The 14,358-nt window shown below is 37.1% G+C and overlaps 2 protein-coding genes across 6 annotated transcripts; one reads left to right on the forward strand and one right to left on the reverse strand.

The window, feature by feature from the left end:
- Positions 1-5,344: 5,344 nt before the first annotated feature.
- LOC121768663 (F-box/kelch-repeat protein At3g23880-like) lies at positions 5,345-7,315 on the forward strand. Its single transcript, XM_042165200.1, has 2 exons — positions 5,345-5,503; positions 5,830-7,315. The coding sequence occupies exons 1-2, from the start codon at positions 5,360-5,362 to the stop codon at positions 7,048-7,050; spliced, it is 1,365 nt and encodes a 454-aa protein (XP_042021134.1). The 5' UTR covers positions 5,345-5,359; the 3' UTR covers positions 7,051-7,315.
- Positions 7,316-8,211: 896 nt separating this feature from the next.
- On the reverse strand, positions 8,212-14,195 carry LOC121768661 (inorganic pyrophosphatase TTM2-like). 5 transcript variants are annotated; one of them, XM_042165198.1, is made up of 13 exons: positions 13,927-14,195; positions 13,683-13,790; positions 12,613-12,951; positions 12,252-12,366; positions 11,486-11,681; positions 11,288-11,401; positions 10,914-11,087; positions 10,102-10,296; positions 9,711-9,833; positions 9,513-9,634; positions 9,154-9,259; positions 8,802-9,071; positions 8,212-8,721 (listed from the first exon to the last, which is right to left on the reverse strand). In XM_042165198.1, the coding sequence occupies exons 3-13, from the start codon at positions 12,935-12,937 to the stop codon at positions 8,500-8,502; spliced, it is 1,962 nt and encodes a 653-aa protein (XP_042021132.1). In that variant the 5' UTR covers positions 12,938-12,951; positions 13,683-13,790; positions 13,927-14,195; the 3' UTR covers positions 8,212-8,499. The 5 variants fall into 5 exon arrangements, with proteins under 5 accessions (XP_042021132.1, XP_042021129.1, XP_042021130.1 ...); XM_042165195.1 differs by having other exon boundaries at positions 12,613-12,954; XM_042165196.1 differs by having other exon boundaries at positions 12,613-12,954; positions 13,888-14,195.
- Positions 14,196-14,358: the final 163 nt, after the last annotated feature.

Raw genomic sequence — 14,358 nt, forward strand, 5'->3', positions numbered from 1 at the left:
TGCCGGCGGCCTCGCCGGAGGCTTGGAAGAGGGTGGAGGTGGTGGTGGAGCCCTTGGTGATTTGGTGGAGTTTTTTTGGAGGCGAAGTAGTCGGCCTCGTATTTTTTTAATTTTGTTTTTTAAGTTTTTTTTTATGTTGCACAGTTATTGATTGTTGCCCATGTCACCGCTACAAGACGCCACATCAATAAAATACAACACGTCAACTCGCTCTTTCGCCGGAAAAACCTTCATGGAAAATCGGCGACTAAATGCAAAGTTGGTGACTTTATACGATAATTTTAAAGGTCGTGGGAAAAACCAGAATTCAGGCAAAGTTGGTGACTTTTAAGGCAGTTATCCCTTTAGTAAATGGGAGTATCTCAAATTAATTTACAAACACTGATTATAATAGATTGGGACGAGATTCCACTTTATTTCATAAATAAATGGTAAATACCATAAATTTGAATTTCATTGAAAAGGAAATCAAATCTTGCGCTTTAAATAGTACACCAAACAATAGAATAATCAAGGAGGATCTCATCTACCAGAAATAAATTAATGTTGATTTCGAAACGCAAAATAAGGGTGGATTTATTGGGCCGAACAATAATGGTTATCGAGCCCGTGGGAATAGCCGCCTTATTTCCTCGTGCTGTCAAGAAATATTTAGAAAAAAACAGTGAATTTCATATGTTTATTTATCCCTTTGAGAAAAGAAAACAGTGAATAATTATTGGTAAGAAAATAAAAGTTCCATATTTATGCAGGTATCACTACCTAGAAAAGTGAGTGATTGACAATTCTGGGAAATGCATTGAGTGAGAAGCGACGACAGATTTCTGTTTGCGAGTCTCACTCGCATCATATCAATCATTTTTTTTCTTTCCTCGACCTTTTCCAAAAGTCTATTACTAATAATATTATTCAATAACAAAAATCTTATTTAATCCAATTAATATTTTTGATGTGCTAGTAATAACACATTGAATGGTTTGTATGATCTCGCCACATTCATAACTACTCACACCACATGAATTTAATGAATTGTAGTACACCATATTGGATTTTCATTAAATGTGATTTGAAGTGAACAAGTGGAGTAGGGCTTCCATGACGATGAAGATGTTGGGAATTCATTAAAATCCATGGTATTAATAATTCAATTTTGTCTTTTAATATTCGTCTTCAACTTCAAGTAATATATGTATGTCTAGTAGGATTTACACGTCTAATTAAATAGTTTATTCCAAACACATAATGATAATAGGGCTGGCAATACAGATGAGGCCACCGATGGTCCGGGTTTCGCAGGCAGAAAAGGCGGAACGGGCGCGGTTGGGTCTATGTTATTACTGCCCTGATATATGGGTCATGGGGCATGTATGCAAACAACGTTGGTTATGCTATGCTGAGGAGGATGATGATGTTCCCAACAACGCCGCTCACAATGGGGGCGCTAATCTTGATGTGGATGTTCCAATCGACGAGTCCCTAGAAGAGATCGTCAAGACCGACAATACGCCGCGGCAAGTGCTCGTCGGGGTATATGATGAGAAGATTGGTGAAGGATTTATGTCCGTAGATGATATGGAGACAAATAATGGGGAATTGGAAAACGAGTGCAGACCTATGTCAAGGCTCGTTGTGTGTTTGATCCAGGAGGAGATGCCTCGCCGAAGCTTCTGTTTTCAACTTGTCGTCGCTTCGTGGTTCCCACCTTGAGGACAAGGTGGATTTTATCCGGGGGAGGGTTGATACGAGCCTCCTTCGCCTAGTTAGATTTGTTCCTTCTTCATTTAATTAGTTTAGATTTATTAGGGTCTTGCATATCTTTACATATATTTGTTTCTTGTTCGATAAGTTAGGACTTAGTATTATAAATAGGGAGGAATGTGATCAATTCAATCAATCAATAAGAAGAATATTATTTTGCTCTACTTACGTGACCCCTTATCAAATCCTAGTTATCGCGTTGCCCGACGGGAAGATCCCGCGCACAACTCGTAACTATTCTATCAAGAAACTCTAGCAAGCGTGCTGCCCGACGAGAGCTCTCGCGCACAGCCGGTTCTTGCTACCGCCGATCCTTCGTTAGGACGCCGGTGAAACGGGATACGACGTAGGGTCGTATCATCTTCCTACATATCTATAATTTGATAGTACATGTTTATTCTTGCTCTAACAAATCACAAATGTATGATTTATCCAACTATCTATTTTCTGACAATTATTGCAATTATATAGTCACTTTTATTGTGTAAGTTCAAATATATTTGCAGGCCCCCTTAAATTCAATCATATAAGCGGATTCCGCCGTGCAAATGTAGATGTGTTCAATTTTCCAACTATTATTAGCCATGCACTTAATTACAGGTCAAAAAGGAAAAAATTATACAACATCGTAAAAAATTAAGAATCAGCTACTTACAAATTTACTTACAAATTTATTGACAATCAATTGTAACTATTACTGTACAAAGTTTTCTCGAGAAAATAACTATACTACAAATTTACAAATATATGAAATACCAAATCCGTCATATTCAAGATGTTCATCTTTTCTTTCTTTTCTTTTTAGTTTGTTCCATTAAAGATGCCCATTTTTTATTTAGAAATAAATATCTTTCTCTTCTCTCCTCATTCAAATATTTAACTATCTTTTTCTCTCTACTTACTTCATCTAACAACTCTTCTTAAAATCTTGTGTCACTCAACAATGTGGACATGTTGAGTGGGAAGGAGGAGAGAGTATCTTATAAATGTCGGTAAGGATCAAGGAATCTCTTTTACGTTCATTCGATTTGGACACAATTGTGGAGGGATGGCCATGTTTTATTTTCACTTTTTAAAATAGCTACTCGATTTGCTAACTTATAAAGTAGAATAACTATTACTCCCTCCGTCCGTGAATGTTGTCTAGTTTTACCATTTTTGTCCGTCCATAAAAAGTTATTCACTTTGTTTTTTTCTATTTTTTTTAAATGGATCTCTCTTTCCACTCACTCTTTACACTAAGATTCTATTATAAAACTAATATATAAATGTGAGATTCTCATTCCATTAACTTTTTCAACTCCAACTCACTTTTCTTCATATTTCTTAAAACGCGTACCAAGTCAAACAATATTTCATGAATAGAAGGAGTACTATGGTTGTATCTGGTTAGAAATTTTTAGAATAAGAACTTTGGTTATATCCGGTTAGAGCATCCGCAATGGCGGACTTCTACGCGGAATTCCCACGGACTTCTCGGAATTCCGTTGCGAACGTCCGCCATTAGGCGTGCCCGCCACTAGGGCTGGCAAATCGTGCGGATTGGGTCGTTATCGGGTCAACCTGATAATGACCCAACCTAATAAGGTCTAACCTGAACCCGACCTGTTAAGGAAACTATAAATCCGAACACGAACCCGACCTGCTACCTTCAAATCCGAACACGACCCGCACCCGACACGAACCCGTTATCGACACGATATAATATGGGTTGACACGACACGATAACAACCCGAACCTGATATTACACGATTAAAACCTAATATTACACGATTAAACCTTAATTTTTAACCTAATTTACACAATTAAAATTCGTTTTATACTATTTAAACCTAATTTATAAGAAATTAAAAAAATAAAGTAATATATATATATATTTTTAAATAATAATAAAAATAATAATATTATTTCTTAATGGGTTACCCGCATCCGACCCGCATCCGACCCGAACCCAACCCGAAATTATCGGGTTCTTAATGGGTCAACCCGATAAGGATACGGATCCAATAAGACTTGACCCCAACCCAATAATTTCGTGCGGATTCGTGTCAGATTATCGTGTCGTGTCGAAAATTGCCAGCCCTACCCGCCACGGATACGGAATTGGGCTAAGGACGTCGCAGGTCCGCGGTGCTAAGCAGAATTCCGCGGGGACGTCCGCCATTGCGTCGACTCCCGCGGAATTCCGCTTTTATTTTGTTTTTTTTTGTAATGTCTATATATACCGCTCGTTGAACTTCGTTCAACTCCAGAACGATATTATTGAAGAAGTGTGGCAGTGTAGGGGTCGTCGTTGATGTAGTTTTTAATTATTGAAATGTATTTTTTTTATTTGGTGAAATGTACTTTTCTTATTTTAACGGAATTTTTTCCTTATTTTTTTTGAAATTTTAATTACGTAAATTGTTTACTTCCGGAAATTGTTTAATTTGTGAATTTGTATTTTTTTTAATGTGGGAATTCCGTCGGGAATTCCGCAAGGGAATTCCGCCACTGTGCAGTGGGAAGTCCGTATGACGTGGCAGTACAGTGGGAAGTCCGTATGACGTGGCAGGAGGCGTTTTTGGGAATTTCGCGGGGAATTCCGTCTGGACATCCGCACCACTGCGGATGCCCTTAGAGATGTTTTAGAATAAGAACTTTGGTTGTATCTGGTTATAGATTTTTTAGAATAAGAACTTTGAGAACTAAAAATCCTATCAGTATATAAGTTGATATCATAAAATATTATTCCAGCTATTCATGAATCAATGAATTGATATTGAATTAAAAACTTATACACGTGTGATGTATATAAATATATTTGCAAACTGATATAATATGTTCTAACTTTAATAAAAGTTTTGTCATGATCCATCTCCGATTATTATTATAAACGAGTCACTCACCCCCTTAAAAAGACCTCATAAGAGGAGAGGGTCCACATTTATATAGATCTCAGTTTTTACCAAATCGTTGTGAGACAAAATTCAAGTCATTTTAATAAGCCCCTATGTATGTGTGTCGGAATGAACATTGGTTTTCTACTCGTGAGGTAAAAAGATAAAACAGACACATCTAAAGGCATGTTAAAATATCTTTAATTCTGTCTCGCTTCGACTTGGTGAAGATCTCATCTAATCTACTCCCTCTGTCCCATAGAAATAGACCATATTTCCATTTTCGTCCGTCCCATAGAAATAGTCTATATCCATTTATGAAAACTTTTTTCTCCTTATTTTTCCTTTATCATTTATAGACCCCACAATCCACTACACAATTTCAACTACTTTTTCTTGTTATTTCTTACTTTACCAATTACACATTAAAACTCGTGTCGATCACAAATGACCTATTTCTATAGAACGGAAGGAGTATATAAGTGTGAATTATCTTCTTTTTATTAGGGCTTTTTTAGGGGGGAAGTGACCCAAATTCTAATAATTACATATCCCCGTCCCACAATGAAAACTACTCCATAACCTATTCTCCTTAACCGATTCACTTGATTTTCTAATTTGTTCTTATTTTAGGCATAATCTTCTAATTTGTTCTTTGTTCCCATTTTTTTATGCATAATCTTTACATTCGTTTCCAACTTTCCATAAAAGTGTGAGCCCCAATGATCCTTCTTTTCACATTCAATGTAGTACTTTCTCTTTTTTCTTTCACTCCATTTTCTCAAATTCAAACACTCAAACAACTCCTCCTTCTTTCTCAATTTCTTGCCACAATTGCTCTCTTTTCTATATCAGCACACCGTCAGGTCGGCTAGCTCGATCCCCTCCGATATAGTCTTGGACCTGTCTCTATATCTACATTTTTTGTTTGACGTAGCATGCGCACCAACTTTATTTTAAATGCAACTCAAATCAAATTACTAGGCATATGATTTCATCTTATATAAATATTAATTTAATATGGATTACAAATACATATAAATTCTATTATTTACTATGTTATATAGTGTCTCAAATTATCAATAATAAAACAATGATTTATCAATAGTTAGTCAGAAAATTGAAATAACATAGTTTGAGATTTTTTTAATTTTAATACAGTAATAAAATAAAATTTTGCTCACTTCTACAGGTTTCCACTAACATAGACGCCGCCAAACTCTTCTCTCCGACTCCGGTGATCGAAATCTTCACTATGGAAGGCAAACAAATTTGTTCAGATTCATCCGCAAACAATCAATTGAAGAAAACCAAAGCCACTACCCACCTTCAATTTCAAACTCCCTCCCTCGGAGAAATCGTGGATCTCCCTGAAGAAATCATCCAAGATATCCTCTTAAGGCTCCCCGTCAAATCCCTCTTGAAATCCAGGTGCGTTTCAAAATCGTGGAATTCTTTGATTTCCAGTTCCCGATTCGTCAAATCTCATCTGAAACACTCCGCGGAAAACGCGAATTTCGCCAATCACAGAATCATATTTACTCTTTTAAACCCTACCTATACCCTCAAGCAATGCTCCGTTAACTCGTTGATGCGCGACCCTCTGGTCGTCGCGCCCAACGTTGACTTCCCTAACCAAACCCCGCATAGCACCGTTTGGGTTGTGGGCTCTTGTAATGGTATAATTTGCCTCGCCATTGATGAAGACGACGTCTTTCTGTGGAACCCAGCTACGAGGAAATCGAAGCAGCTCCCTTCTGCAGTCGTTGAAATGAAGCCTGGGTTTTACTACAGTTGGGGCTTTGGTTATTGCAAATCGGAGGGTGATTACAAGGTTGTGGGATTGTTCTGTGATTATGATGATGGAGGTCTGCGGGAGTCGGTTGTGAAGATTTACAGTTTGAGGGCTGATTCTTGGAAGAGAATTGGGGATTTCAGCTTTGGTGTTCCTTACGATGATACGGGGAAGTTTGCGGGTGGGAAGCTCCACTTTGCCGCGAGCAAGGGGATGGATTTTGGTTCTAGTTGGACCATTGTTTCCCTTGATTTGGAGAGCGAGGCGTATGGCATTGTGGAGCAACCGAGTTATGGAGAAGGTTTCTCTAATTTCTCTCTGGAGTTACTTGGAGGTTGTCTTAGCATTCTTTACGTTTATGAAATGAAACGGACGGATTTGTGGGTTCTCAAGGAGGAGGAGGAGTCGTGGACTAGGGTGGCTTCGATTCCTTACTCTTCCGGTCTGGGGAACTATGTTTACTCGAACCCTTTGTTGATCATGCCAAATGGTGAGATCTTGTTGGTGTTTAGTGGGAGCTTTCTAGTTTACAATCCAAAAGATGATTCTTTTAGGTGGCCCGATGTGGAGAGGTTCATCGAAGCAGACATCTATTTTGAAAGCTTGGTCCCACTTTGAGTTGAAAACATGATGGTTGCTGAAAATGATGAACATTAGAGGCATGTTGTGAAGATCCATTTGTGGTTAGTTAATCACTTACAGCAATTAGCTTCTATTGTTAATCCTTATATAATCAAGTTGAGATACTTGAGGCACTTGCAGTGATATCTGTTGCTGGTAAGTTTTTCAACAGATTATCTTATCAAGCAAAACTGTTGTGATGTATTTCATTGAATGTAATAAGTGTATCTTCTAGTTGAAGTAGTTATCATCTGTTATTCCATGTCGTTGCATAAAGTGAAGAATATTAACCTTGAAAGTTACCTTATATTTCGAGCAATTGGGGTGGCCTTTACATTTTGTTAGGACAAGAAAATCTGCTGCTGTTTGAGTTAAAATAATGGTGTGTCAAGTGTCGATGACAACATTTTTCTCGGAAATTTGGATAGCCAACAATTGGAGAAGTTTGGAGTTGGATATACTTGCCATTCTTACCACAAGAAACTCAAATGCAAGTCATGTCATGCCAAATCCAGTTTCATGTTGGGGATGCCCTAAGCAATGTATTTAAATATGCAGATGTCCGCAATCAGCATCGCACGAGACTACACATTTGGAACACAAACTTTTTTACTTCTAACTAGACCATCTCATAACGCCTCAAACACATTATAGTAATTAATAAATCAAGAGTATGTGCTTTCAAAATTTAGTAACACTGATAACAAATACTATATGATGTATCGATTTCTTCTTTGATGTACTCTCAAAATATTTAAAAAGAAACCAATAAAAAACTGATATTTTGGTTCGGAAAGACGACACTTAATAAATTATGGGATGATTCCATATAGTAGTACTACTTATTCATTCATAGTTTTAATCATCGGAAAGACTCGAAATAGATGGCCTGGGAGATCAATAATCAAAATGAAATACGGAGTAGTGTTTATTATGAAACTTTAAAAGAAAAAATATTTTTGATTTGAATCTCTACTCTATTACTATGACAAACTCAAACAAAAATACTTATATCTTCTTTGTCATCGTCAATTTTCGATATCCATCAATTTTGATTTAGCCCACATTTGAATTTGTTGGAAATTGGGAAATACAATTAAAATACTACTTCACTAAATATAGATATGCTATCGGAAAGCTTGTAGAAACTATAATTCATAGCTATAAACATTTTAAAAATCATCTCTATAGATGGTCTGAAGCAGGATTTTGTGTCAATTTCACCATTTTACCATTCTAATAAAAATGCATAAAGATAGAATCCCAGACACGTACAAAATTTGCTCAACCACACCACACCACACCACACCACACCCTTCAGTTATTACTTAACTCAATTTCAAGGCAATACTCCCGATTAGAAGGGCAACAGTGAGCAAAACAATCAGCATGGGAAATCAATGACAATAAACTAAAATGTACATGTCGAATTTGAATTAATTTTACTCAATTCCGCGACGAAAGGCCCTTGAACAAACATATTCCCAGACCACCAACTGCCACTGAAGCCAAAATCGCTATAACCCTACTCGAACTGTTACCTGTAATCTCACCTCTGTTGCGCCTTCTGTCATGACCCGATTTCTCCCCCAGATTTTCACGGAGAAGACTGCTGAGGCTCTCTAGCTGAATGATTACTTGGCGTTGACCTCGTGCTATACTTGTTAGCTGAGAATAAGAATGAAACTTAGATTAGTATTGATTGTCTGCATCAGTTAGACTTTTGAGGCGAAAAACTAGGATGGTACCTCGTCAAGAAAAGACACGTCTTTTGATAAATGAGACGAAGACAAAGAATTAGGCATCATGGATCCAGTTAGGGATCCATTCTCTAACCCGGAAATGAAGTAAGAAGTCGGAGCTGAGCCATAAGGGACCTCAGCTTGTGCTATGTTTTGCGAACTGGGTGAACCTTTCTTGCTAATCAACTTGGAATTTAGCTCTTCAACACGAGATGTGAAATCATTCATACGGTCGTTAAGGGTAGATATCTGTTCTGAAAGCTGTGCTGCAGCCCCCTGTCCCGCATCACCAAAACTGAAATTAATAATATAATCTAAGCAAAGTTAGCAGATGATTGCTCACAAGGACCAAAAATACCTGATTGGTTAACATCGCTTGTGAGTCTGCTGTCCTATCCTCGAATCTTCTGTCAATCTTGGTTAGGTTTTTCTCCCTGTTTGATGAATATGAATGCGACAAGCCACTGCCAAAAGAAATCACCACCAGTTCGACAATGTAAGAGTCTGGAAACTAATTAATCGAGAAAAATAACCTATTTTATTGCATCTGCGTCACAAGCCACTGCCAAAAGAAATCACCACTATTCAAACGAGAAAAATAACCTAATTTTATAGCATATGCATCACAGAGAAGACCGTATATAGTGTATATAGATCTTCAGCTGTAAAGATCGAGGCATGTGTAATGCAGTTCAACGCCTAGGATAGGAAATGTACCTCCTAAGATGTTTCGTACTTGCTGCTGCCCTTTCTGCTGAGGCTCGAGAAAGGGCTTCTTTTGGGCTCGAGGCGTAGTCCTCATCTAAGCTCAGCTTGGTCCTCAAATCATCTGGCATTGTCTGCCGAGATTTTGTCAATTAGGAGTTAGGACTACCATACAGAAGATGAAATTAATGAGGGATGGACCAAACATACCATAACCTCATTAACAAGTTTCTCCAGCTGTATTTGTTCGATATATGTTCTTGGAACGTATGAACCATCCAACCCTAGCTGATCTGCCACACATTTTACAATAAGGCGGTCTCTACCTTGTACCTGTTTCAAAAATCAAATATATCTTTATTAAACAATATAGAAAGTAGCACCCATCAAATCTTCAAATGGACAAACTAATGTCCAGGGGTAACAATGCAAACATATTGCAGCAGCTGTACTAGAGTTTGACACATACTCCAAAAAAATTGAATACCAAAAATAAAGGCTAAGCAACAAGGTTGAAATAGAGAAAACAATAAGCATGTGACAGCTAAACTGATTATACAGAAAAGGGAAGGGGAGTATCATATAAAGACAAGTGCACCACCTGAAGATAATGACGATTTAACTGCTCCAGCCAATCGATCTTAATACAGACTCTTTCGTCACAAAAGACATGGCTACTTCGTTTGAGAATGGCTGCTATTGTGTATCCCAAAGCCATTAATCCTCCGAGGAGCCGGACACTAACTTCAAATGTTATTCTTGGCGAAATGACAAATGGAGAGTCAGTGACCCATTCCTAAAATGAAAAACATATTCACATTTTAGACAGATAGTAAAAAATTGTTGATTTAATCATGATTTATGATCTTCCAGCGTCCAATTGTTAGAGGAAATAAAAGAAACACATTATTCCAATAGCAGCTACATTTCCTAGTAACTATATTCATAGTGCAATTAAGTGGATACAGTATATAAGCAACACGACAACAAGATCAACGAAAGAATCAGAACCTCTATATTTTAAATTTTAGCTACCTGGATTATTGAAGGATTTTCTGGAGTAGGCAAGTAAACCTCAAGTACAACAATTGATATAGCTAAAAGAGTAAACCTCAACAGTGATTACAACAAAACACTAACTTCAAAAGCCTAACAACAAATTACCACAATTGATTCAGCACACACAAAAGGAAACCAAATTCTTTTTGTTTGAGCTCTGTTCCTAATATTCTTTGAACATCCCTTTTCAGTTAGTGTAGTGCTGTGTGCGATATCATAGCAGTTAATACAATGTGCTGAGCATAGTCGATATACATGCTGTGTCATGTGTTGAGGGGGAGAGAATGTGTGTATTGACAAAAAAAGCAATAAAAAAAATAAGGAATACTATATGTGGTGGACATTGAAGCAGACCTCAAACATGAGATTATACATTCCATCTTTATTGCGCATCCTCAGGTAAGATTGGCAGATCTCTGGATCTTCACCAGGAGGCAAAAGATATATGTCATATGTCTGTTCAGTGCTTTCTGTATGATCTTTGGACATGACAGCTTTGATTTCCTCCTCAGTCACATTTTTTGTAGACTAAACAAGCATGCACCAAACAGTTAATATGGTGACCAAAGTAACACCCTGTTTGACTAAAGTTTCAATTAGAGTAAATAATACTGGGTGAGCTTACAAGCTCTCAAAGATTTCATTCAAAGTTTATAAACTTTAAATTTCTTTCAGACAGAGTCAACAAATCACCATCTAAGCTCGAAAGTTATAGCATAGATGGTTACCTTGAGAATATAAGTAGGAGACTGGAATCCAGCAAATGGGTTAAATTTGTTGATAATTTTTATATGGGCAGTGCGAAGGTCAGGCTCAATAAATGCCTTATACATTGGATACACCTGCAGATAAGTCAACTAAGTATTTCAATAAAAAGATATTAGGTACTTAATGTTATATCTAGCTTAAGGATCAGGAATACATACTGTTTCAGATATTTGGTGTATTATTTCTTCTGGTTCCTGTCCAGCACGTTGAATGTCTCGCAAGACTCTTTTAACGAGGTCAAAGTGAACACCACCAGTCACAGACACCCGGAGATCCAGAAAAGGGCGAAGTTTTTCACTTAACGCATAGATGCCCTCTATAATGACAATGCGAGAACTTGGAACGTCAACTGTCCTGTCATCACGGTTTCATTTCATGAAATCAGAAGGCAATAGATAATAGCAATGGATCATGAATAACAATATAATTGTGAGGGATGAGAAATAGATGCCATTATGCCAGTGATAAACTATACTCCTCTCTGCCCCCAGTATTCATTGCTCAAAACTCTTGGGCAAGGGTATTTAGGAGAGTTGAAATATGGTGTAAAGGTGTGCGAGTAATAAATATTATTTTAAGGTGAGTATAAGGGTGTCCTAAAAGGGAAACACATGTAACAGTCAAGTTACACGGGATAGCACAAAATTGAATATAGGCCATGCATATTGGGACAGAGGGAGTAAAATTTTAGTTTAGGCTAATCAGGGATGCCAAGTTTTACTAACCTAATTGCAGTATATTGACAATGCTTAAGGATACCAGCACTTATATTAACTGAATATTTGGACTTTGTCAAGGTCAAAGACAATCAAGCCCGTGATTAACCAGATAAGAGAGATCATAACAAGTGAAGGTAACCATCAATAACCACGTCGAAAATGTGACAGATCAGTCAGCAAGAAAAAATTCTAGGAGACTGAGTACCTGTATCCCGTGCGAGAGCTGGACTTGAAATCATATATTGGGACATCAGCTGGCTTCCCTTCCTTGAGGTCATGAATGTTTTTCAGCAAAGTGTCATAGTCTGTCAAGCGTGGATCTGTTTGTTTGATACAACAACGGAAGATGTCATCAATTCATATAAAGTGAAATTTTCACAGATGGCAAAGTCAAGTTTAAAGGTCAGGTATCAGCAATTCATAAAATCATTCCATGAAGTAAGAAGAAAAGTCCAGTAGCAAACTCAACATATAAGAAGAATCTCAACTGAATAACAGTGAGTAGAGTAGTAGGTCACTGTAGAGAGATTTTCAATCAATGAGTAAAATTAATGGATCCGCCGTACCATCAAAGTTTCCATCTATAATTCGACTTGCATCATTGTAGTTGTCCATTGAAATGACGGCAATGCTTGGCATAAAGTTAAGTATCTTCTCTGTGAACACAGTCTTCCCAGCTCCAGAGGGACCAGCTACTCCTATTAATATGAGTCCTTCATTCTTTTGTGCCAACAACTGGCAAGCACGAACTACGGCGAAGAACCCTTTCTCAAAAGACAAATTATCAGGAATTGGAGCAACCTCATAGCGGTCTGAATCATTCCTCTTAACTATCCGAACTTGATTTTTCAAGAGCCCATGTTTCCGATGAGCAAATTCATCTTTACCCATTGATACTATACTTTCTTCTGAAGGCAAAAGGAAGACTATTATATTGGTGAAATGATCAGGAATTACAACATGAAAGTGCATAATCAAATATAGGAAAGAATATCGCAAGTTAGTTTAAACGCAAGCAATTTATGTCAATATTAACTTATTGCAGCAGCTCTACGAAATAAACTGCAAAATACCAGTTACATCTTTGATAGTACAATTTATATCACAATATGTAATGAACAAATTTTCACGAGTATTCTGACTTGGATTGGAGGTAGTTCCAACTTTGAAAACAACCACAATAGCAACTAGCAACAAGCTTCACATGAGTTTGACTTATACTTCATAGTCAATCAATAGCTTATAAACATTAAACAAGCAACAAAAAGCAGAACAATTAAGAAGTTAATAACAAAAGAAGCAAAACAACAGAACCAAACTCGATAGACAATACCCTAACAAGTTCAATGCCATACTACTTATAATCATGGCAGGAGTGTCGATTCGGCTGAACTAATCAACTAGTACTTAGCAACCCTAAACATTTCAGATCAACCCAAATGGCAAACAATGCACTAGCAAGTCCAATACACAACAAAGTGGTTGCAATCTGCGTCGTTCACATGACCAACTAAACCACAGCAGCATAAAAATCACATCTTTACAAATCCATTGCTATTTAAGTAGACCAATATTCAATCAAACAACATCAAAACATGATCAGCATTACAAGATTGCACATAATCGGGTGACTTACCAAATAAACAACTCTAAGAGAAGAAAGGCTTCCAAATTGCGGCCAATGAACAGCTATTGATATCGGCTTGGATCTGCAAAATATAAGTAACCCCAACAAAACTACTCCCTGCAATAAAAACACACACAAAAAAAATCCCAGTTTCCTTAAACACAGAAAAAATAAAAGGAATAGATATGAGGAGATATAAATATATTAAGAGTACATGAATCAAGAAAATATAGAACATTCAAACAAGAATGACCTCCTGTTCTGATTCTGTGTTTCCAGTTACAAGTGGGGTTGGCCCAAAATTAAAAAAGAATGGAAAAGCGTAGAAGGTTTTTTGGGCATCCACTCAAATCGAAAGGTGCAATTTTGAGTACGTGTGCATTTTAATAAATTTCTGCTACTATGTGTGTTCTTTCTCCAATTCGGTGAGATTTCTTATTTTTTTGGGAATTGAGAATTCTTGAGAAAACGCCACGACTGAATTGAATCGAGGGCACAACTCAATGCAGAGCGATGGACTTTGAAGGCATCAATTTGATTGATATTTATACTTGAATAATTGTATGAATGATTTGTAAAAATTGGTGCTTTCTCTTTTTAGCTTTTCAATTTTACGTTTATTTACCAACCCCGTGACATATTTATTGCCTTATTAGTCCATTAAAATCGTCAGATTTGTTATTGA

This window comes from Salvia splendens, chromosome 15, assembly GCF_004379255.2.
Source record: "Salvia splendens isolate huo1 chromosome 15, SspV2, whole genome shotgun sequence".
NCBI lineage: Eukaryota > Viridiplantae > Streptophyta > Magnoliopsida > Lamiales > Lamiaceae > Salvia > Salvia splendens.

Coding starts and splice junctions, on each gene's coding strand:
- LOC121768663 (XM_042165200.1), top strand. CDS start 5,360: ATGATCCTTCTTTTCACATTCAATGTAGTACTTTCTCTTTTTTCTTTC. Junction 5,504..5,829: donor CTATATCAGCACACCGTCAG/GTCGGCTAGCTC, acceptor TCACTTCTACAG/GTTTCCACTAACATAGACGC.
- LOC121768661 (XM_042165198.1), bottom strand. CDS start 12,937: ATGGGTAAAGATGAATTTGCTCATCGGAAACATGGGCTCTTGAAAAAT. Junction 12,367..12,612: donor TATAGATGGAAACTTTGATG/GTACGGCGGATC, acceptor TCAAACAAACAG/ATCCACGCTTGACAGACTAT. Junction 9,834..10,101: donor TAAATCGTCATTATCTTCAG/GTGGTGCACTTG, acceptor TTTTTGAAACAG/GTACAAGGTAGAGACCGCCT.